At 32.8% G+C, this 25657-nt stretch overlaps 1 protein-coding gene across 1 annotated transcript; it reads left to right on the forward strand.

Annotated features, from left to right (window-relative positions):
• The first annotated feature begins 202 nt into the window (after nt 1–202).
• On the forward strand, nt 203–13586 carry LOC139517831 (uncharacterized). Its single transcript, XM_071309283.1, has 4 exons — nt 203–687; nt 4615–4848; nt 8208–8342; nt 12067–13586. The coding sequence occupies exons 1-4, from the start codon at nt 336–338 to the stop codon at nt 12579–12581; spliced, it is 1236 nt and encodes a 411-aa protein (XP_071165384.1). The 5' UTR covers nt 203–335; the 3' UTR covers nt 12582–13586.
• Nucleotides 13587–25657: the final 12071 nt, after the last annotated feature.

Below are 25657 nucleotides of genomic sequence, written 5' to 3' on the forward strand. Positions count from 1 at the left end.
TTACGTATAGAAGAAGAACAACAACAAACCATGAATACACAAATATTATTATGTAATATGGCTTACAATAGATATTTTTCTCGTAAGTGGGGCGAGTTGGCAGACTTTTATTATGAACATGATAAAGACATCGAAATTTTACCCTTTTCATAAATCAGTCGATTTGGTGTAGGGCGATTCGTCTCTGGGGCGAGTTGTCTTACTTCATTCTCCATCAATTGGAGGAAGATATAGAAGAAAGAACATATTTCCAGCATAATATTGGTGTAAACATTCCCCTTACTTGTAACCCCCTTCGTGAAGCAAGATTTTTTGAATCTGAACAAAATTTACAAATGGCTCATAAAACATCAAAGCCTTCATGCAGCAACAAGAAAGAGCAATTTCTTTTTGATAAAGTTCCGTTTCAACAGTTTCTTTCGAAATCCACTCTCTTTAGATTTTTCAAGTTTGGTAGTAACTGTAATGGAAATGAATGCCATTCTTTTTCTGGTGCAACATGCGATCTAAAGAGGAAAGTAGACCAAAATGAAAGCCAGTGGTATGGAATATTGATGTCTCAGCTATTTGAATCAGGATACAGTTTTCTGCAGTCTAAACTTGATAGTAAAAAATCAACTTGTTTTGATCATGTTGATGAACGAATGACAGCACTGAAAACCTTGATCAAATTCTTTGCTGAAAAAGGTAGATACCTATGAATGTATGTCTTATTCAAGTCACTTCAACACCTGGTTTATTCAGCAACCCATGTTTTTGTGAGTTATATATTCTATTAAGTAGTTTGTAAAATGTTGTATCAGGACTAGATAAATATAAATTAAATAATTTTGATTTTTGGTGTTTAAACACCACTTTTAAGCACTGCATTTAGGCTAGATAGTGACGGCCAGTTTTTATTGGTGAAGGAAGTCAGAGTGCTCTGAGAAAACCACCTATCTTTGATAGGAAAACTGACAATCCTAGTCAATTAAGATTGGAGTCAAGTACACCCACACAAATTGGGTTCTAATTCACAACCTCAGTGTTGACTGGCTAGTGATTGCAGTAGTAACCACTCAGACCACTTGGCCACATTTTAGGTCAAAAGACCATCTTCAAAAGGCAGCCTTTTCAAGTTAGGTAACAGGAACAGCAAGCTATAAAGAGCCTGAAAAGGGACTAGTGTACAATTGTGTAAATCCATTCAAATGGTCTAGTCTATATAAAAAAAAATCACCAATGAACCACATCAAATTCAATTCGTACACATATAATTATATTAAATTTAGACCTGTATCAAGCTTGAATATTGTGTCCATTTTTGGCCCAACTATTCAGGGTTTGACCTCTGCAAAATATCCAGCTATGCTCAGCCAAGCAGTTTATTATCATCTTTCACAATATACATGTATTCATTAAATTTATGGTTTTTTTTCGTAAAACGTATTACATGTAACCTCAAACGAATTGTATGCAAATGCATTTCTGAATATTAAGTACTTTATATACCATGGTTCTTACGAGAATGACAAGTTACCATATTTAAACAAACAAATCCGAAGAATGAGTTTGTTTTAGATAAATATGTAAATGAGTAAGACACATAGTAAATATAAATAAAATGATTGACAGCTTGAAGACCTTGAACTAATATTGGAAATTGATCACGTTACAGTTTTATCCAATGAAATGGAAGCTTGCACAAGTCGCTGTTGTGCCTCACGTATGATTTTCTTCTAAGTATTTCATTTAAAAGAGCCCCATAATTCATGTACATTTTAATTTGCAGAAAGTAAAGAAAATGTTGGATTTTCCCGATTTTTTTGTTTTGCGCCCAATGTATGACAAGTACATGTATGATCGTAGGTGCAGGTAATTTCATTTAAAAATGCATCAGAAAGTAAACAAAAATGTCAGATTTTTCGCAATAATTTCTGAATTTACAATACTTAAATACTTAACCATCTTAGTCAGTATACAAAATCTATAGGTTATAACTGTTAAGTGTACAACAATGTACAATGGTGTAGAAGCAGTTAGAATAACAATTTCCAGATCAGTTGGAAAAGAATGAAAAGATAGTCACATCTACTAAATACTGTAAACCAATTTATTTCAAGGATACTTTATTTCACGTTTTACCCTTTCTAGTCCACTTTCATGACTATGCGGCTATTTAATTTCGTGAATTTCTAATTCACTTGATCATTGATCATGTTGATATTATAAGTTGGATGGGGAAAGATTCAGGTTTTACATATATATGTAGGACTCTAAAGTGCGATGGGGATGCTAAAGTACGATGGTCACGCTAAAGTGCGATGGTATTTGCTAAAGTGCGATGCTTCCATACGCTAAAGTGCGATGGTCCGCGAAAGTAAAGACGTTAGAAATGTAGTTGGATTATGACGTTAACAGTCGTTTATACAAACTAAAAATGAACACACCGGAAAATAAAGGTCAATAAACTACAGACATTTGATTGACAACTTTTAAACCAAATGTCATGACTTAAATTAATTTAAACCAAACCGTGCTTTGTCGGCTAAAGCAAAGGTGTTTCATTTTGGTGGTTTGAAGAAGAACTTTTATCCTGCTGTCGACCGTTTTACTATATTCCCTGTCGATCCTGCTTTTATTGGAAGCGAACGGATGCATTTAAATCATTGTTTTAGTTGCAGTTTATTGTGCGGTCTCAGTTAAAATGTTGTCACTCTTATTGAAAAGCAAAGTCGGCAAAATAAAGGGACATGTTTTCATGTGTTAATTATAAATTGTCGGCTAAAACATTAGCATGCACATTGCAGGATAATATATAACATGGATGTGTAGTCGCTACAAAAAAGGCTTAAATTGAGCTCGGCAAACATCACTTTCTCTCTCATAAATCAAACAAATAAATGTTACATATTCTGATAATAATTACATTTTGTATCTTCAACTATAAGGACGATCGTAAGGGGAGGTGTTCCAATAAGTGATAGACTACGTGTGAACGGCAAGCTACACCAATTATCACAATATTTGTAAAAATGCCCAAATTGTAAAAAAAATCATTGACTAGTACAAGAAATATAGCATTCTGTGCCACCTAAAATTACATTTTTAGCAAGGTTGGGCGGTAAATACCACCCCCGGTATTTACCAGTGGTATTTACCGGTATTTACCGCCCCGGACAATACTCCCCAAGTGGTCAATACTGGCAAATACTGGTCAATTGAAATTTTCATGGTTGTTTCTACTATTAAATGAAGTAAAATCTTGATAAAAAGTCAAATATAATGTGTCAGCTTATAAAGGTAATGAATTTGATATGTTTTATTCATTTATAACACTTATTCTTACTTCTGATTTAAAATTAAGTTTTTAAGAATTATGATATTGCATACTTAAGATATATATATATACAAATTTATATTTTATTTCAACATGTTTAAATCAATATATTTTTATTCAAAATGTATGATTTTACAGGTAATTAAAATTAAAGGTAAATAAAACTACAGGTAAATGAAGTTACATGGGTCTTTTTACCTATAGCTATCACCTGGCATTGCTAGGTGTGAAAATTTAATTACTAAAACAACAGCCTCCAATAAAAGTTGACAGTACATGGGTTGAAAGTAATAAAATTGATATATGAAGACTCCCTTAAACAATAAATTATTTCCTGTTTATAGCTATCTAACTGTGAGATAAAAAAAAAAACCTTCTTCATGCTGGAAATGAAAATTTGAAGCATGAACAAAAAGATTTTATCTTTTACTATAATATTATGTACACATTAATCAATGTAGATACCTGTTTGAATTAACAATAGAATTAGAAATGAAAGCATTAAAAATGGTTTGAACACTTTCTATATAAATTAATTATTAATTGTAATTATAATTGACCAAGTAGATAGTGGTTTTTATAGTAATGTCCACTCAAAATTTCAATCGACCAGTATTTGCCGGTATTTCCCAGTATTTGCCAGTATTTCCCGGTAAATACCGGTATTTACCACTGGCATGGTCAATACTAGTATTGACCGCTTTTTTGCCAACCTTGATTTTTAGCAATTATTACGTCAGTCTTTTAGAATAATTCACTTCAAACTATTGTTGAAACTTAATGCCTTTCACATATGGTATACCGTATAATACTAGATTATACAAAAGGACTACATGTATTTTTACATTGAATGTTCTTAAACGTTATTTTATAAAGCCCTAGAACCTTACCCTATTGGTCCATCGAACTTTGGCGTGATATACCATCGTACTTTAGAGAAACAAACAACCATTGCACTTTAGCGTGAGACACCATCGTACTTTAGCGTAGACCATCGCACTTTAGCGTTACCATCACACTTTAGAGTACCATCGCACTTTAGAGTCCTACATATATATACATTCTATGATTTTAAATTTGCGTTATTATCCTACTAGTGAAAGTCTCGAAAATAAGTTGCTTTTCAGTAAGAGGATTGATAAATAACTCAATCTTATACATGTAAGAATATCAGTATTCAGTTGATATTTTGACAGACAGGACAGGGCGTGAATAAAATTTATGAACCATAATTGTTCCCTACTGAGATAATAATGTATTGACTGAGCTGAATATTTCTTTCTTTTGGCTTCTAGAAATTCATGAGAAAAACATACAGAATGCTTTGGAAAAGATGAATAGTACAGAAAATAAAGAAAGTGTACTGGTAAAGGCATTAGCAGAACACTTGTTTGGGAAGCTCTCTCCAGGACAACAATATGTGGTGGATTCAACGATAAAAAACAAAGACAACAATTGTCAAGAAAAAATAAATAACAAATGCAAGTGTGGCTGTGACACAGAAATCTGTTATGGTGCCACTGGAATAGGTAAATAGTAGCATTTCATCTAGTTCTCTGTAAACTCATTCCCTACCAGGCTATACATATTGTACTTGGACACATATATCTTTCAGGAAAGAATCATCAGAGATTTGAATTACAAAATTTAAAAAGGCCAAAGTAGGAAATTGTGGAATGAACTAGGTACAAATGTAAAAAATTCTAAATCTTTGGATACTTTTAAATGTCGGTTGAAAACATTGTATTTCGAAAATTATTTTGAACTTTTCTGACTTTTTTCTTGTGTATCACAGTGTATATTTTCAATTTTTGGTATAGAACATACATATTGTATTTTTGTATAGTATTTTTGTATTTTATATGTCATTTATGTACAACGCCATTGAATACATATTGTATATGTAGAAATAGGCTTTTAATTAAGTTTTCATGTTTCATGTGTTTCATTTCATGAAGAGCATTGAGAATCTGAGTTCTTTAATGTTTTGCCTAAAAAAGATTATATCTAATCGAAGAATTCTAATAGAAAGAAATATCCAATGACCAAACATCACATTACTTCACTTAATGTCTCAATCAATGTTTTTGTTTTTATTCTTTTTAGGTCCCTTTTCAACATAAAACTTTCTTTGTGAATTAGAAATGGCTTTGAGAATTTCTTTGAGAATTTCTGATCAAAATTAACAATCGAAAGCACTTGAGGACACGTATTTGTATCTGTTTTTTTTAGTCCCCTATCTACAAGTTAAGTAAAAGGGGACTTTAGGTTTGCATTTTGTTTGTCTGTCCATCTGTCAGTCTTGACAAATCAGTTTTCCAGACTGTTTTTTCTTCATGCTTGAAGATATTGATTGATATTTGGTGTATTGTATTATCATGACAAGTTACAGGTCAAGTTTTTCACAAATGTTAGCCTTTTTCTTTTAAAACCCTTTCCCTAGAATTATATTTTTGATGAACTACTTATTAATTACTAGATTTTTTATGTTCAAAGGGAAATAACTCTTTTTTAAACTTTCCCTAGAATTAAATTTTAATGAAATATTAATTTATTACAAGATTTATGTTCAGAGGGAAATAATCATTTTTTAAAACATTTGTAAAAGACATTGTAATAAAAAGATAATTGACATCTTGGATTTTTTTCTTTTCTTCAGTTATTTATTTGAAGAATTAAGTGGTAGATTTGTTTGTTATTTTATGTAGTTTACACCCTGAAAAGTTATAGATCACGTTAGAACTTCGTTCCATTTCAATGAATTTTTAAGCGGTAGGGGACTATGGAATGCCATGCAATACTCACAAAATGCTTGTTCTATCTTTTTTTTGTAATTATTTTATTTTTGATGATGAAATATGTGAAATTACATACTACAGTATTCGATACACATTTATATAAAAAATAAAGTTATACTTGATAAATCAATGAAGTCATAAAGATATAATTAGATATAGATATAAATATTACAAATATTTTGTTAATTAATCAAATAAATTAAATAAAAGCTGCTTCTAACAATTGCTATTTCTGATCCATTTTTACTTTTTGTACAGGGGTTAAGAAACATACAGAGTATTTTTCTATATTAATCCAATATTTTAAATATTCTACCCCACCATATTTTGTGGGGGGATATGTTCTTACATCTACATTTGTATATATAATATTTCAGTAACAACAAAATATTATTAACTGTTTTACTGTTAACAAAATCCTCAGACACACCTAAAATGACTTCTTTTGCACTGAAAGGCAGGAGAATGCCATAATTTTTAAGTATGTATATAACTAAGTAGCAAGACTTTCCAAGGAGAGTAATTTTGGGGATCTTATAATTTATACAGCCAAGACATTTTTACACTATAGCAAAAATAATAAATATTAGGCATCTTAAGACCATCATCACAGTGTTCGGACATTATCACTGCCCTTTTCACTTTATCAGGTTTACCTTTTCATAAAAAGTTAAAAAGTATATTCTGAATCTCCTTCAAAACCCCTCCTGGGGGATTAGGAAGGACAGTCAACTTAAACCAAAATGGGAAGTGCTTAATTTTTAATAACTACAACCCTTCCAATATACGTTAGTTCTCTATATGCCAAAGTATTGAGTAATGCCTTGATACTGTTTATCTTGGCTGTAAAATTACATAGAGTTTTATCCATTTTAGCAAGCTCAAACCATATACCTAATAGTTTAAACCTCCCAGAATGGTTCCAAACAAGGTTTTTTTCTGTCAAAAGTTTTTCCATACTACCCTTTTTTGACCCAATCCATACGGCTTCGGTTTTATCAACATTACACCTAAGTCCAGCACATTCTGAAAATTTATCAAACAAGTATAAACACTGATTTAGGGATTTTGGGTCACCATCCAGGACTACGGAAGAATCACCAGCATATTGACTCAACAAAAATTCAGAGTAATTAATTGTTACACGCGCAACATCAGGGTCATTTTTAATAGCTGCACTTAGTAATTCTAGCACTAGAATAAATAGATAAGGAGACAGAGGATCCCCTTGACGGACCCCCCTTTTTAATGAAAAGAAATCTGAATTATAACCGTTATTTAACACTGCACTAGAGACATCACAGTAGCATGTCTTAATCCAACTTATAAATGTATGGTAAAAGCCATAAAACTGCAAAGCCTCATATATAAAAGACCATTTGACTGTGTTGAAAGCTTTTTCAAAATTGAAAGTAAAAGTCCAGGAATGTTGTCTTCTTCCATCTTTTCCATCAGATCATAAATAAATCTGGTACATTCACCTATATGCTTACCTTTATACTATATTATAGTCTACACACAGCAGTGTGATAGGTCGCCAGTTCTTTAAATGAAATTTTCACTTACCCTCCTTTAGTATACAGGTAATGAGTCCCTGTCTTTGAGTGATAGAGAACTTTCCATATTCTAAAGCCTCATTTAAACATCTTACTAGTGGTAATTTAATATTTAATATATTTTTATAAAACTCAACAGTGAATCCATCTATACCAGGTGATTTAGAGTTCTTCATATGTTTAAGAGAAGACAGACATTTCTGTACTGATAAAGGGCCTTCACATGATTCCATCTCTTCCTCGATAGGTTTTGAAATAAAAGGATTGTCATGCTGAAAAAATGTGCTCCTGTAAGATTCAAGTAACAATGAGTTAGAACTAGTATACAATTTTTTTATAAAATTGTTTTTGTTCATTTCTAATAATACATGAATCTGTTATTTCAGATTCGTCCTCCAGAATAAGTTTTCGGAATTTTTGTTTCTGTGTAATGTTTTTTTTTCCAAATTACAAAAATAGTTTTCCCCCTTTACTTGCCATCTATCTTGATTCGTAAAAATAGTTGTTGAATTTAAAATGACTTTATTATTATAGGACATGCAGATGTATGGCATGGATTCATAGACATTATGATGACATTCTCAGATCAGAAACCAGAATCAACTGCCAGTGTATATTTGGCATTAAATGATGATGGACCATCTCGGAATAAAAAAATGAAAATCTCAGGTAAAAGTTTTTTAAAACTTAAGATCACACTGACATGACTTAAAAGGAAAAGAATGTCAAAATTGAAAGTGAGACAAGGGTAAACCATTTTGATTTTACAAACCTCATTTTCAGCTCACCTTGCCCAAAGGGACCAAGTGAGCTTTTCTCATCAATTTGCGTCCATTGTCTGTCATTATTTGCTAAATTTTTCAAAAATCTGCTCCTCAGAAACTACTTGGCCAAATGTAACCAAACTTTACCTAAACCTATAATTTGAAATAAAAAAGACCTAGAAAAATCCTATTTCAAGAGTTCACTATCTATTTATATCTATAGTCATGATAATATCATGTTTATGTTTATATCTGGTTATGTGACTGTCAGTAGTCTTGGTAGGTCATATCAATAGTAAATAAGATAGCGCCTAGACTAAAATACACACGAAATGCTGATGCATATAATAAAACCTAGATGCATTGTAAATTGTTTATTTAAGACTTTTTATAATTGGATAAACGTTTACAGTATGTTCTAAGGTGAACACGAACTTAACAGTAAAGCCACTTAAAAAAAAGATTGGCCCAAATATATTTTACGTTTAAGAAGTAATGGCTTATTTCTTCACTGGTATTTATAATATTCATATCCTGAGTCCTAAGGAAGGTATAAACAATGTACTAATAGGTCGACATATAGAAGGCTTTTTATTGGTATTTTCTTCAAATCTATCTTTACAGTGATTTATAGGTTCGTCAACTATTTTCATATTTTTGTAATTTATCTATGAATAAGATGAAATAAATTGTTGTCAATTTATATTATTGTAAGATAAAATAATATTTCTCAGGCTTTTCATGCTTGCATTACTAATAACAATAAATCAAAGCGCTGTAAGCGCTGAAGGCAGTTAACCAAAAACCAAGACAACCGTAATTATGAAAACTGTGGCAATGTTGCCTCAACATTAAACATTCATGTATAGTACATTCATGTTTATCTAATGATGTATTTATTAAGGCAAATAGTTTATATGTTATCAAGGTTTCAAAAGCAATGCATATATCAATGTATATTTTTTATGGTGAGTCTGCAGTGGTACAAGTTCCCAATGATTGCAGTTGTTCTACTTGGTAGTTAACCTTGGTTTTATTTGACTGCTAGAAGTTCAATTTGACGTAGTATGAACATGTAATAGTATGAATGGACTGGTTTCCCTGGAAAGAAAACTGAGTTTGTGTTCTATAGTACAAAAGTTATGAGACACGAATCAGACAAATGTTCACTACAACAGGGATCAAAGATGAGGTCTGACTGACTTGCCCATAGTAAATGTAAATGATTTGTTATTTTGTCCCATACATATGAATATATATAATTTAGGGATGGGGATCTCAACGGTTTTCAAGTTCTCAAACAGGTAGGGGTAGGCAGGGGATTTAGGGGGAAGGGGGCTTATATAGGGAATCACTGAAGCGTGACTGGAGCGGGCCCCACTTATGAAAATTTCTTGATCCGCCACTGGGGGTAGGGTGACCCTAGGGACTTCCCCTACATTTGTTATTTGTTATATTGTCCCATACATGAATATATATGGTTTAGGGGTGGGGATCTCATTGGTTTCCAAGTTCTCAAACAGGAAGGGTAGGGTGACCCAAGGGACTTCCCTTATATTTCATTTGATTTGTTATATTGTCCCATACATGAGTAATATATATGGTTTAGGGGTAAGGATCTTGACCATTTCCAAGTTCTCAAACAGGAGGGTGAACAGTGACCTCAGGGACTCCCCCTATCTTTCATCTGATTTGTTATATTGTCCCATACATGAATATATATGGTTTAGGGATGGGGATCTCGACCATTTTTAAATTCTAAAACAGGAGGGGTGGGGTGACCCCTAGCGACTCTTCCTATATTTCATTTGATTTTTCATATTGTCACAAACATAAATATATATGGTTAAGGGGTGTGGATCTCGACCGTTTCCAAGTTCTCAAACAGGAGGGGGTGGGGTATCTCCAGGGACTCCCCCTATATTTCATTTTTTATTTATTATATTGTCCTATACTTGAATATATGCAGGGGCGGATTCGGACAGGGGGGGTTGCGGGCTTGCACCCCCCTTAAATTTGCAAGCATGGGTTGTTCTCAGCTTAATAAAGAAATTTCCGATAATTTTACCTCAATTTTTTTTTAATAAGCTGTGAACAGCTCGGCGAAAATTTAAGTTTGCGCCCCTCCTTACCTAAAATCCTGGATCTGCCCCTCATATGGTTTAGGGGTGGGGAGCTCGACCGTTTCCAAGTTATCAAACAGGAGGGGGTAGAGTGGCCCAAAGAATGACACCTATATATCATATGATTTACTTACATTAAGGTATATATAATATAGTTGCATTATTTGTGAAAACTTTCAGCTACTTTAATTGACCCTTCAAAATTGAGAAAAAACAAATAACCCCTCGAAATTGCAGTAATATGTTTACACTTTAAAAGCATCTCACATGCATTATCATCATTTATCATTTATAAAGAAAATTTAGACTGTGACCATGAACATGTATATTGTTAGATATACTGTTCCCAGCTGTCACGTTGTATTGGATCATTTTAAATTAAAATTTATCAAAAAGTAATTTTTAGTTTCTGAATAAAATATTTTTTAGCTTTTTCTTTCTTTTACATATATCTTTTGGTTTACAATACTAGTGTTTATATTCATTTACCATGCATAGATGTATTTTTTCACCTGCTTGGATTTATTTTGTAAATGATCGTCAAACCCGGAATTATCCTTATCCGCTTCCGGAATCGGATCCGATTTTGTAAAATTTTGTCTTCACGGCCGCCATTGTTATGTGTTTACAATGTTGTTTTTGTCAATCAGATACGATTTTACTCGAATTTATACAATATTTGTCGGCGATTTTCTGTATAAAGCTAGCGGTTGAAGAAAATGAACATCGCCGTCACGAATAATAATGATAAAAATAAGTTTTTAGCTCGTTTAATTTGGAGACTTTGGTGAACATGGTGCCGAAAAGGTTTGCAAAGTAATTTCTTATTTTCTTTCAAATGTAAGGCGACTACGTCGGGCGTAGCTAGAAACCAACTATCCTAGTCGAAATTCCGCTTGCAAAAGTGGAAGGTCTCGGACCACCGCTAATTTGCACACCTGCCTCCAAATTGAAAAGCTACGAAAATTTCTTTTTCTAATTTGAAATTGCCGCCAACAGCATGAACAGTTGAATTATATAATAGACTACTGACGTAGTTGTACTACGTATTGATGACAAACAATATTCCTACGACTTTTGTCATTTTGGAAATCTAAACTGCTTGTCTTAAGAGATTTTCGGCGATTAAATATTTCATACAATTGTTCTTTGACATCTTAGCTAAAAGCACGAGTCATAATGAACTACACAAGGATTTTTAATAAGCACTACTTCCTATGTGTAACTTTAAAACTTTTGGATAAATCGACGATCATTTAAGGTTTTTCTGGTCATTTTTTTTGTAATCCAGAATAAAAAGTATTAAAAAAGTGTTCAATTAGTTATATATAACATAGTAACAAGCTAGATAATAACAATGGCAAGTATTTCAGGATTTATTGGGTAGAACACAAATCTAGGGTGCTCGCACAATGCAGCTTAACTGCATAATTAAAATTGAGTCAACTAGTTTTGTGCATTATAACTATTGTAGCACTCACATGTATTCATATTTATAAATTACAGATGGGAATGAAGAGGATGATGACAACATTTTATGTGATTGCGTTTTAGAATCGTATTTAAATAAGGTTCAGGATAAAGCCACTGCAGAAACAGTTGTGTTTGCCTTAGCATACCAGATAACAAATCCAAGTTCTACAGGATTCATACCACACATTATCATTAGTCCAAATGAGTTTTATATCGTAATGTATGAACCTGTTCATGATGTTTTAGTGTGGTCCTCAGAGTTTCCATTGATATCTCAGTCAGATTGTAAATTACAAGGTGTGTCAATTATTGCACTTTGGATGGTTTTGCATTACAAATTATTTTGTAATGGAGTTGACGAACTATTTGATGATGTGAGTGAAATAAAAGCAGACTTTTCAAACCAGTTAGATATTGAAAATTTGGATATATACAAGAACAAGTTAGAGATTGGAGTTCAATCATTTGGTGCAACACCACATATAAACCTTGTACATTCTCTTCGTGAAGTTGACTTTGTTTTTCCGAAGTTGAAATTAAGAAAATAAGAATTGCTAAGCGTTTTTATTATTGTGTATGCATTATTTCTCTGCTATTACTTGATGCCAAGGTCGTGGTTATTGAGTTCTTTGAACTAAACAGTTGAGGTATACATGTTTGTATACAAAACACTAAGAGTATATTACCAGGATCCATGTACAGAACTTTGACATATGTAGGATTTATGTACATGTACCTACATATTAAGGATGTACCTACATATTAAGGATGTAGGTTCCCTGTATAAATCATTTTACCTATGGAGGATATATCTAAAAATAAACATTTGAAGAAACGACGATTTTGTACAATATCTTTGGAAAATACACCTTGCATTTAGAAAAAAATTGATATATTCACATTCTGTTCAGAAATTTCCTCTGAGTTTTTTTTATATGGTCATATTTTGTACCTACACAACACCTGCAGTATGTTTGTTCCTTGTACAAAACATTTGAAGAATGCATATTTCATGTAAAGACAGGTGAAGCTTGTGTGATGAACCTACACAACATTTAAACATAAAATATGAGAAGATATAGTATGATTGCCAATGAGACAACTCTCCACAAGAAACCAAATGACACAGACATTTAAAACTATTGATTATTGTACAGCCTTTAACAATGAGCAAAACAAATAAATATGCATGCTTCATGTTCAAAACATTTGAAGTTTGTATGAAGTAGATATTCTACATTTGCAGTTTTCATGTTTTACTTAGAAAAAACAAACATTGAGTTAATCTGATGTAAGTAAAAAATTGAAGTATGTTTGTTTAATGTATAAACCATTTGTTGAATGAAATAATTGTGGTTCTTGTTTTAAACATTCAAAATTATCATGTTCAATGTACAAAATGTTTGCAATATACATGTTTCATGCATTGAGCAGTTTAATATTGTGGGATCCTTGTATAAAACATTCGGAAGTTTCACATTTGAATTTATCATGTTCCCACGCAATCATTAAAATACTTAATTGTTGTTCAGCATTATATTATATAAAATTCAGTTATTCACTTTATCTTGCCAAAATACACTTGATTATTATTTCAGTCCAAAACACAAGTCTACATACATTACGCCAGTAAAACTAAAAAAATATACTTGCTTATTTGAATTAAATCAGGAATAAGGTTTTAAGTGGGGTTTTTCGGTTGAAAACTAAACTTTACAACAAAAGAGATGAGTTCAACTTCCCAATTGAGAATTTTCTGTTTCTATGAAGCAACATTCCAGCATCTCCTGCATACGGAGTATATATCCTCCAGTTGATACAATAATCCAGGGATATATTACATGAGCTATTCTGTATCTGTATGAGTACGTTGACTATAGCAATTCTTACTTTTACTCAACGGGAGAGAGATACACCGATTGACGATGTTGGAGAGCAGTCTTGAAGCTCTCAACTGTATTTGTGCATCCAATACTGTCTTCCAGTTCAACGAGATGGTTCCAATTTAGTATGCTCTTGACATCGAAAGAGTTTTTATATGGATCGATGTTTTAAGGAATAGTGTCTGGTGCCTTCGTATTGTTCTTCATTGAATTTTTCACTATATAGTCACTTTCAAAATTATCAAATGTTTTAGGTTTGATTTTCTCTTTCTTTGGTTTACTTTTTACCAGAAAATCTTCGGGATTAATAGCTGGGACCAAACACGCAACCACTTTGTATTGAAATACCACCCGTTGACTTGTTCTTCTTGGTTGTAGATTGTCTAGTTCTAACTCGGCTGGCAGTTTAGTGACCGATCCCTCTTCTCTAGACCTGTAGTCGCCTGTTATGAATCTTGCTGCTCTACGTTGTATCTTTTCCAATTGATGTACATCATGTTGTGTATACGGATTGCATACTATGGCACCATATTACATCGTCGATTTTACTAATGATATATATGCGGTCCTTTTACAATCTTTTGGGCCGAAACTTAGATTTCTTCTTAGAAAGCCGATCGTCTAATTGTCTCTCTTTGCTACATTTTAGATGTGAGTAGTCCATTTTAGATATTTGTCAGCCTAGTTATTAAACCTGAGTTCCACGTGGTAAAGTTGAAATGCTCCCTTCGTAAAATTTACAGACGTCATCACGAGTTGGATAACCGTTATAAAATATCCGTTTCACAGATGACAACGGATATCTTCCAAATGTAACTGCAATCCCGTTCACTTTTTAGCTCACCTGGCCCGAAGGGCCAAGTGAGCTTTTCTCATCACTTGGCGTCCGTCGTCCGTCGTCCGTCGTCCGTCGTCCGTCGTCGTCGTCGTTAACTTTTACAAAAATCTTCTCCTCTGAAACTACTGGGCCAAATCAAAGCAAACTTGGCCACAATCATCATTGGGGTATCTAGTTTAAAAAATGTGTGGCGTGACCCGGTCAACCAACCAAGATGGCCGCCACGGCTAAAAATAGAACATAGGGGTAAAATGCAGTTTTTGGCTTATAACTCAAAAACCAAAGCATTTAGAGCAAATCTGACATGGGGTAAAAATGTTTATCAGGTCAAGATCTATCTGCTGTGAAATTTTCAGATGAATCGGTCAATCGGTTGTTGGGTTGCTGCCCCTGAATTGGTAATTTTGAGGAAATTTTGCTGTTTTTGGTTATTATCTTGAATATTATTATAGATAGAGATAAACTGTAAACAGCAATAATGTTCAGCAAAGTAAGATCTACAAATAAGTCACATGACCAAAATGGTCAGTTGACCCGTTTAGGAGTTATTGCCCTTTATAGTCAATTTTTAACCATTTTTCATAAATTAAAGTAATCTTTTACAAAAATCTTCTCCTCTGAAACTACTGGGCCAAATTAATTCAAACTAGGCCACAATCATCTTTGGGGTATCTAGTTTAAAAAATGTGTGGCGTGACCTGGTCAACCAACCAAGATGGCCGCCACCGCTAAAAATAGAACATAGGGGTAAAATGCAGTTTTTGGCTTATAACTAAAAAACCAAAGCATTTTGAGGAAATCTGACGAGATAAAAATGTTTATCAGGTCAAGATCTATCTTCCCTGAAATTTTCAGATGAATCGGTCAATGGGTTGTTGGGTTGCTGCCCCTGAATTGGTAATTTTGAGGAAATTTTGCTGTTTTTGGTTATTATCTTGAATATTATTATAGATAGAGATAAACTGTAAACAGCAATAATGTTCAGCAAAGTAAGATCTACAAATAAGTCAACATGACCAAAATGGTCAGTTGACCCGTTTAGGAGTTATTGCCCTTTATAGTCAATTTTTAACCATTTTTCGTAAATTAAAGTAATCTTTTACAAAAAGCTTCTCCTCTGAAACTACTGGGCCAAATTAATTCAAACTTGGCCACAATCATCTTTGGCGTATCTTGTTTAAAAAATGTGTGGCGTGACCTGGTCAACCAACCAAGATGGCCGCCACCGCTAAAAATAGAACATAGGGGTAAAATGCAGTTTTTGACTTATAACTCAAAAATCAAAGCATTTTGAGGAAATCTGACATGGGGATATAAATGTTTATCAGGTCAAGATCCATCTGCCCTGAAATTTTCAGATGAATCGGTCAATCGGTTGTTGGGTTGCTGCCCCTGAATTGGTAATTTTGAGGAAATTTTGCTGTTTTTTGTTATTATCTTGAATATTATTATAGATAGAGATAAATTGTAAACAGCAATAATGTTCAGCAAAGTAAGATCTACAAATAAGTCAACATGACCAAAATGGTCAGTTGACCCCTTTAGGAGCTATTGCCCTTTATAGTCAATTTTTAACCATTTTTCATAAATCTAAGTAATCTTTTACAAAATCTCCACTGAAACTACTAGGCCACAATCATCTTTGGGGTATCTAGTTTGAAAAATGTGTCCGATGACCTGGCCATTCAACCAAGATGGCCGCCACGGCTAAAAATAGAACATAGGGGTAAAATGCAGTTTCTGGCTTATAACTATGAAACCAAAGCATCTAGAGCAAATCTGACAAGAAGTTAAATTGTTAATCAAGTCAATATCTATCTGCCCTGAATTTTTCAGATGAATTGGACAACTGGTTGTTGGGTTGCTGCCCTCCAATTGGTAATTTTTAAAGAAATTTTGCCGTTTTTGGTTATCTTGAATACTATTATAGATAGCGATAAACTGTAAACAGCAATAATGTTCAGCAAAGTAAGATCTACAAATAAGTCAACATGACCTAAATGGTCAATTGACCCCTTAAGGAGTTATTGCCCTTGATAGTCAATTTTTAACAATTTTCATTAATTTGGTAAATTTATGTAAATTTTTACCAAATATAGTTCTCTGTTACTAATAAGCAAAGTTCATTATAGATATAATTGTAAGAAGCAAAATCATTCAGTAAAGTAAGAACTTCAAACACATCACCATCACCAAAATACAATTTTGTCATGAATCCATTTGTGTCCTTTGTTTAATATGCACATAGACCAAGGTGAGCGACACAGGCTCTTTAGAGCCTCTAGTTTCCAAATGTGACCTACTGAATTATATTTGCCACCAGGTATGAACTGACATGATCAATTCAACGGTGCCACATCTGACGCAGGATCGGATTACCGTTCAAGAAAACGTGGGATCGTTCCCGGGATTTACTGAAGTTCTTGTTGCCAAATTTTTGGTTTTCTATGTTGTGTTTTGTGTCATATGTTGCTTGTCAGAATTTGTTTTAACCAGGCGTTATCAGTTAATTTTGAACTTGTCAGTTTGAATGACCTTATGTGTCTTTTACCTTTTTTTATATCTTGGCTTAAGCTGGGGTCACACATTCACGATTTTTACTGCCGTCCTTGACAGGACCATTCCCGATTAAAATTTGTCAAAAGTCTGATCAAGATCCTGTGAATCGTGGATGGAAATTCGATTTGTATCTTTTGCCAGGTAAAATTCGAGCGAGTCTGTCACGACTGCGTCCCGATTCTACCGAATGTAATCCGACAGAGATCAGATAGTGACAAGACAGTGAACCGACGCTGACGGAAGTTATCCGTTCGAAAACTGTCGGCATAATCGGGATGATCAGGTACTGTCGGAACGTAATCCTATCACGATCCGCTCTATGGCATTGCAAACGGCTTTGTCTGGTCTCAGTCGTATTGTATTCTGTTATTGTCGGGACTTCTCCAGTTCATTCCCGTTCCACAGGACACCGTCCCGAATACACAGAACATTGTTAGGAATTCGATCCGATACAGCAGAATCTGTCACGACATAGGCACGATTGTAATCCGACTAGAAAAAATCGGCTGAGTTTCCCCGAATGTTACGGGACGCACCTAACTGTCGGGGTGCTTTGCCGAACTATTCGGACCCTTCCCGACCAGTAGGAATCTGTTACGAACTAAAACGACTGCGTTCAGACAATAATAGGACATTCCAGATAATTGAGGATACTAATCCGACTTTTTCACTTTTCGTGTCGTATCGCTGTCTGATCTCAAACGGGAGCAATAATCGGCAATGTGTGAACCCCGCATTAACTAAGTGGCAGACTTGGACGAAAACAGGTTTTCAATTTTCCATGTGGAATTGTGGTTTATATTTAATTATTCTATGGTACGAATTATATTTACTGACAGCAAAATCAATATCACCTTAAAAATTTGGATGTGCTATCCCGTTCGAAATAAGGTACATCCAAGTCATTTGTATTTTAATAGATGACGACGGGTCCCTAATGTAGCCATGCTGGATCTATTTGATCACTACTGATTTGAAGACTTATCAGGAAACTAATCATGTGTTTTAATGACTTGTAGAAACCACCAACTGCCAACTTTCGTCATTTTCTCTTGAATTAAGAATGATAGTTTGAACAGCTACTTTGTTTTACATATACACTTGCAAATATGTCCTTTACAAATCAAAATTTATTAAAATTCATAAATTAATGCGAAAAAGTTATTTTTAAATTTAAGCAGCGGGTTGCAATATGAACATTATTTTATTAGTATCTCATGCTGTGTAACTTATTGAATAACATTGTGTACAAGATGTGTATTGATATCACAGTTCCTACACTTTATTTAAATGCTTTCATTCCAATCCTTAGTTTTGACAAGTAAGATTACAACTACTGATACAATAACATTATGATAAACAATATATCACTCAATGGTGGGAGTATTTATTGGAAATGCCAACCTTAATTGACCTACACTAAATGCAGTTATTTCGTAAATAATGTCTTCATTATTAACTATTTCGAATTAAACGGTTGCAACGATCAGGAAAGAAAACACATTATGTATAGAAAGGCAAGCGGGGCCTTTTTAACTTGTCAAATCTGTGTTTTTATCATCTGATAGAGTCAATATTTTAGCTTAATTTAAGTTATAATTATCATTAATTTGCTTGTAACAATGAACATGAATATTATTCGGGGTTTTTCTTGTATCTTATTTATTTGTGTTTCCCACATTATGTTGCTATTTAATAGTGTAAGGTATTTGAACATACATATAAGAACATGTATTTTTCCGAAAATTAATAAATACTATTTATATAAAAGATTTCTGTTCACAATCATGTCAAAATTATTTAAGTGAAAAAAAGAAGATATTAAAAATTAGCGCCCCTTCTTAAAATTGGAATTGCTCAAAACGATTTGTATCAGTTTTGAGAAATGTTCCATCTCTTTACAACTGGATACAATCTTTTTTTTTGTTGTAATGTTATGGAAATAAGATTTAATCATTCAGCTTCAGTGTCATACTTTTTATGGACTATCCGATTAGATTTCAGTTTAGTATTTTTGTGATTTTACTTTAAACTATTTATCAAAAATAGTCAATTCATACTTTTGATTTTTTAACCCTGTATGCTAACATTGCCTTTGTGAAATTGTAAAATTATTTGTATATACATTGAACGACAAATATATGTGACGTATAAAATTTTCTGACGTCAGACACGCGAATCAATGAATGTGTTTATAGATAGATGTTTTTATGTTCTGTTAAATTGTTCCTTTCAAAATTGTTACACGATGATGACTGCTGTACCCATATTTTGACTATGTATTATGTCTGTTTAGTTCACGCATCATTGTAAATATAACGGAATTTTCCGAGACTGCCATCAACGTGAGAGGGTTAGTGCTATAAAACCAGATTTAATCCACAAGTTTCTACATTTGAAAATGCCTGTATCAAGTCACGAATATGACAGTTCTTGTCCATTCGTTTTTGATGTGTTTTGTTTTTTGATTTTGCCATGTGATTATGGACTTTCCGATTAGATTTTCCTCGAAGTTAAGTATTTTTGTAATTTTACTTTGTACTATTTATCAAAAATAGACAAATTATCCTAAAATGAAATAGAAAAAGACATAAAAATGGAAGCATATATATATTATTTAGTATAAATTTATTATTTTGGGATACAATGCGGCATATTTTGTTAATAGTGAACCAAAAGGTAAAACCATTTATACAGAGGAACAAGTGATCAGTATGCTTGAGGTTTTTGTTGACAACATATTAAGGTGGTATGGGAGTCTAAAATAAAAATGATAGAATTTGTTCATACTTTGCCAAAACGTTGTATCTATTGATATATGTTGAAAAATATAATAAAAATGATAGGTCACCGCGCATTTTCTCAAGCTACAGGACGGGACAAAATGACACATTTTGTATGGATTATACAGGAAAAAACACCATTTTGTGATTAGAAACTAAGCAAAATGATAGAATTGTTAAATACTTCAGGAAAAGATAGCTTTCAGACACTGCTTTGAGAATATGAAAAGAAAAGATAGGGTCACCGTACGTTTTTTCTGACTAAAATACAAAATAGGAAAATTCCATACAGAATCCTTCAGAAAATGCACTTTTTTAGAGTTACCTCCCGTTAAAATGTCAATTTAAAAAAAAAACAAAAAACAACCAAAAATAATTAACATTTGCAAAAATATCAATATTTAGAAGTTATATTCTTATAAATTGGTACTTTTAAATGAAAATGTACATTAAACATCTGCATTCCTGCATAAAATTTTGCTATCTTGATGGAAAATCTGGACCTTTGATTCTCTGTTTTTTACAATCCAAGATGGAGGAAGACACCCATACCACCTTAAATGAATTTAGAGGTAGATATTTTAAACTAATTATTGGAACTGTCTTCTCCTTGCCGACCTGTTCTTATTTTCGTATGAGTCTTAGTTCCGTCAGACGCTTGTCAAAAACAAGAAGATCAAGGAAGCCAGATAATTTAATTTCACATTCAGGTATATTGATGATGTTCTTCCCATTAACAATCCAAACTTTTCTGATTGGATTCCATTAAAAAGTTAAATCACAAAAATACTCCGATGAAAATTCAAAACTAAAAGTCCCTAATTAAATGGCAAAATCAAAAGCTCAAACACATCAAACGAATGGATAACAACTGTCATATTCCTGACTTGGTCCGTTTCTGTGTGTGTTACATTGCAGTGTTGTGTCGTTGTCCTCTTATATTTAATGCGTTTCCCTCAGTTTTAGTTTGTTACCCCGATTTTGTTTATTGTCCATGGATTTATGAGTTTGAACAGCGGTATACTACTGTTGCCTTTATTTGGTACAGCCATTGATATATCCCTCAAGATTATAAATAAAAGAAACAACAGACACGGCTTCATGTGCCTTATTTTCATACAACCACAAAAACCAATTTTGCGTAGTATAATTTCATGATGTCGATGGTGGCATCAGCGTTGGTGTTGTTTGAAGACACATTTAGTTTTCGAACAATAACTAGTTTAAGTAAATTGATTTCTAAGATATTTTACCAGAAGGTCCGATACCATAAACGGAAGGTTGGGATTGATTTTAGGGGGTTATGGTACCAACAGTTTAGGAATTAGGGGCAACAACAAGCATGTTTGTAGTTTCTGGACAATAACTTGTGTGTAAGTGTATGGATCTCTCTGAAAATGTACCACAAGGAACCATATTACAAAGGAAAAGCTGGAATTGAGTTTGGTGGTGATTGCCCCAAACGTTAAGGAATTATGAGCAAAACACAAGCATTTTGCTCGTTACCGGACGATAACTAGTGTTATGAGTATGAATCTCTCTAAAATTGCACTATCAGGCTCCATACAACAAAGAGAAGGCTGAAATAGAGTTTTGGGGTAATTACTCCAAAAGGGGGGGGGGGGGTTAAAAGTATAGGGGTACCAAATTTTTAAGGGGGTTCATATATTTTTTCATATGCTGAAGCTCAGCGAAGAATTTTATTAGACTTGTACCTCGATTTTGACATACGCGGTTATCTCAATACCATAATCTATGACAAACGAGACGATTTTAATTTTCAAATTTTCAATTTCCACCACCTCAGTAGCAATACACCAACCTCACCTGCATATGAGATATATATTTTTCTCAACTGGTATATAGATTGCAGTTGCTACTTTTTAAAATCTCACCCGTGTCTGAGTAGAAATTTGATGAACCAATGGTATGTCAAAGAACATTTATTACTTTTTCTCGGAAGGTACCAAGACCCTGTTAGTAAATATTCTGTACCAACTTCACAAACAATACATGATGGTCTTGGAGTAAAGATTCTGGGTACTGACGTTGTTTATCATCTATATAACTTGTTATGATATTCTTTTTTTTTTAATGATACTTTTATTGTTTAGTCTGTTTTATGTGATATCCATTGACGTGGCTTTTTACTTTTACATCCCGTCATTGTGTTATTGTTCTATGGGGGTAAAATAATTGTATTCTTGTCTTTCAGTTTTGCTAATATGCTTTGTATAAATATGCCTTTTTTTGTTTCATTTTTACATATATGCATTTGCGCTGTACTTTTAAATCCAAACATTGTGTTATTGCGCTATAGTGATTTTTTGTAGTTTTGTCTTTCGTTTTCGCTACTGTGCTTTATAATTTTTTATATATGTTTTTTTGTGATTTTTTTTGTTTGTTACTCAATTGTTTGTTTTTATAGTGATTAAGATAAGAACACAATTTAGACTGCTGTACTCCTATTTTTGACGTTTTTCATGTATTATGCTGTTTGTTTTGTTCACACATCGTTGTCAATATAATGGAATTTTATACGACTGTCATACAAGTGAGAGGTTTGGCTAGCTATAAAACCAGATTTAATTCCCCATTTGTTATATAAGAACATGCCTGTATAGAGTCAGGAATCTGACAGTGGTTATCCATTTGTTTGATATGTTTGAGATTTTGATTACTGACTTTCCATTTTGAGTTTAATTTCCTAGGAGTTTTGTATTTTTGTTATTTAATATTTATCCATTTATGTTTAAACATAGAAATACTCCCAAAAGCAACCATTTACAAGTCATGCAAGACGATTAAAGGAGACAAGCTTGTATTTTCCCCAATGACACATGAGAATATGATTTTAAACTATGCAAACAACTCTTTGGGCCTTACCATCAGTGATTTTCATTCACTGTGATTATCAGACGTACATTAGAATAACATTTTGTTTTAAATTTCATGAGCTGAAACGACTGACACAAACATTTTTAAAAAGTAAAAAATAATTGTTGATGATTAAGTATAATAATAAAATTGAGATGACATTCAATGTTTCAATTCTTGTGTTTGTCTGTCTGTTTTTTGTGACTATAGAAAGTCCCTTTTTTCAGTTAAAAGTGTGTTAATACTAGTTGACATTTAGAGTCTTCATAACTTATCCATAGTTGTGAATGGTCTTATAGAAACTTGTATGAAGAAAAATTATATAACTAAACGTCTATCCAAAGCTAAAAAGTGGCTTAATAACAGCATCAACACAATATTTTGTTTTTACTTGTGACCACAAAACCGTCGAATTATCCAAATGTTACATCACTAAATTGTGTAATTGCAATGTTCAACATGACAAGCATCACTTGTGGAGCAGGATCTGCTCAATCTTCCGAAGCTCCTGGTATCACCTAGGCTTTTCATCATTCTTTAGTTTATGCATGACCTTGTGCAATGCCAAGATACAAGTATCGACAGTTTGTAGATCCATGAATGTGTATATGTATATAACAATAATATTTAGTTTGCTTTTAATTTACTGATAACTTAATCAATATTAATACCAATAAAATAATCGTCAATGACATAACAATGTTGAATTTTACAAATACATTTTATATTTCCGACAACGTACTTATATTGCCTGCAATCTAAACATTGAGCGTTAATTATTGAAATTCAAATATTTTTTCAAATACAATGACATAAATGAAACGCGTACCGCGAAGAGGTCTCCAAAATGAATTGATGCTCAATAAGAAATATCCATATTACTGGCTTGCTCAACATGTAGCGGGTAACAGGAGACTTTTAGTTGGACATGTACAAACAAGGCAAACATTTACATGTACAATAGTTGGCTGATTGCAGGATACATTGTAATAAAAGAGTTACAAGTTATGTTTACTTTAAACTGGAAATATTGAAGGTGTAATAATACCACCAAATCTTTGTACGTCACGTTCATTTGAATACAAAAAAAGGGTCGGGAAAATATTCAATTGAAAGTGACAATTGTTGGAAATTATTCCTACATTTCATTGCAGAAAAACATTATGAACATATATCTCGCAATCGAGGTTTCTAAGGAATATTTTGAAACTTGAGGTAACATGGTTACTACAGCCTGTACATAGGACAAAAGGGGGTGCAAATTTGATTGGTTATCTTGCAAATTAAAAAAAACTACTTATAACAAAGGTAGTATTACACCTTATCATTGTTTTAAAAACAATATGAAATTGTTATACCAACTATTGAAGCCGTATTCTTAGATCACACATTTAGCAAATTATGTCTAGTAAAATGTTAATCATTTCAATGAACTGCATTGTAAATAAACATCTGCAATATTGCTGTATTAAGAGATGTTTGTAAACATCATACCTTAATATGATTTGAAAGTATCCATCCAGTCATCTTTTGCATACCTTCCATCCGTAATTTTGTTTTATCAAGTCAATACATAATCATTAGAGGAGTTGAAAAATTGTAGAACTATGTTTGAGAGGAAATGCTCCAAAAAACAACATTTTACAGGTTTTTTGGAAAATGACGCAGTCATTGTTCCATTACTGCCGACCTGAACTTCATTACATTTCTCTGCCTACCGCGCTTGGTTTCGTTTTTACTATTTTCCATACAAACTGGAATCTGCTTGTGTTATCATTATGCATGATCATTGTGTAGTAATCAGCCAGGAACCAGTTTACACTCGGTTTCATATTTACTATTTTACAAACTAACTGGTTTCTGCTTGTATTCCACTACACTCGAACAAAGTGTTGTAGTTTGACGGGAACCAGTTTAGAATTTGTAAACTACAAAACGTAATCGGTTATTGTTCATTTCGTTTTGGTGTTTCGTACCGACTTATATGGTTTGAATAAGGTTAAGACCCTTCAAACATTAATGTGATAGGTATATTAAAGACTGTTTTACAAAAGGATTGAACTGTTTTACTTTCAAAGTCGTACGATAGTGATAACTGTCATGTACGGATTTCCTCTCTCACCGGTTAATTTCTTCTTTTACACGTGCTTTTGAAACTTCCTGTTTAAACATCGCAAGTTTTAAAATTGTTTTTTGAGTGAATTAAACTTATTTTAACAATCATGAAGCGTTCCAGAATCATTTTAAAGCAGATTCTTCTTCTCTTTGATGATGGAAAATAGGTTTTCTCAAGAAAATACCGCAAACGATCGCAGAGGAATTGAAACGTACAAGTCAAGTCGGCACCTGGTTAAATTGGCATCTAGTCAAATCGGCACCTATTTGACGTCAATTCGGCATCCAATAATATTTGTTATAATATTTTCTATTCAATTAGTTAATTACTGTTACCAAGTACATAGTGAATATGTTGTTGTGTATTTAGGTAAACAACGAAACGAAAGTGAATATGTTGTTGTGTATAAAGGTAAACAACGAAGTCCTTACCAAAGCTGTTGTTTTAACAATTAGACAATTATTAAAATAAAATGGAAAACTATGAGTCCCTTTCAATAAATCAAACTTTCATGCCAAATAATTAGCAAATTTAAGGTGTTTTTTTTTCAGTAAAGTTTAAACAGCAT

This window comes from Mytilus edulis, chromosome 3 (assembly GCF_963676685.1).
Source record: "Mytilus edulis chromosome 3, xbMytEdul2.2, whole genome shotgun sequence".
Lineage (NCBI taxonomy): Eukaryota > Metazoa > Mollusca > Bivalvia > Mytilida > Mytilidae > Mytilus > Mytilus edulis.

What these genes read in the sequence shown, in the direction of transcription:
- LOC139517831 (XM_071309283.1), top strand. Translation starts at nt 336, where the DNA reads ATGGCTCATAAAACATCAAAGCCTTCATGCAGCAACAAGAAAGAGCAA. An exon ending in CAAATTCTTTGCTGAAAAAG is followed by an intron (nt 688 to 4,614) that starts GTAGATACCTAT and finishes TTTGGCTTCTAG; the next exon opens with AAATTCATGAGAAAAACATA. An exon ending in TAAAAAAATGAAAATCTCAG is followed by an intron (nt 8,343 to 12,066) that starts GTAAAAGTTTTT and finishes TATAAATTACAG; the next exon opens with ATGGGAATGAAGAGGATGAT.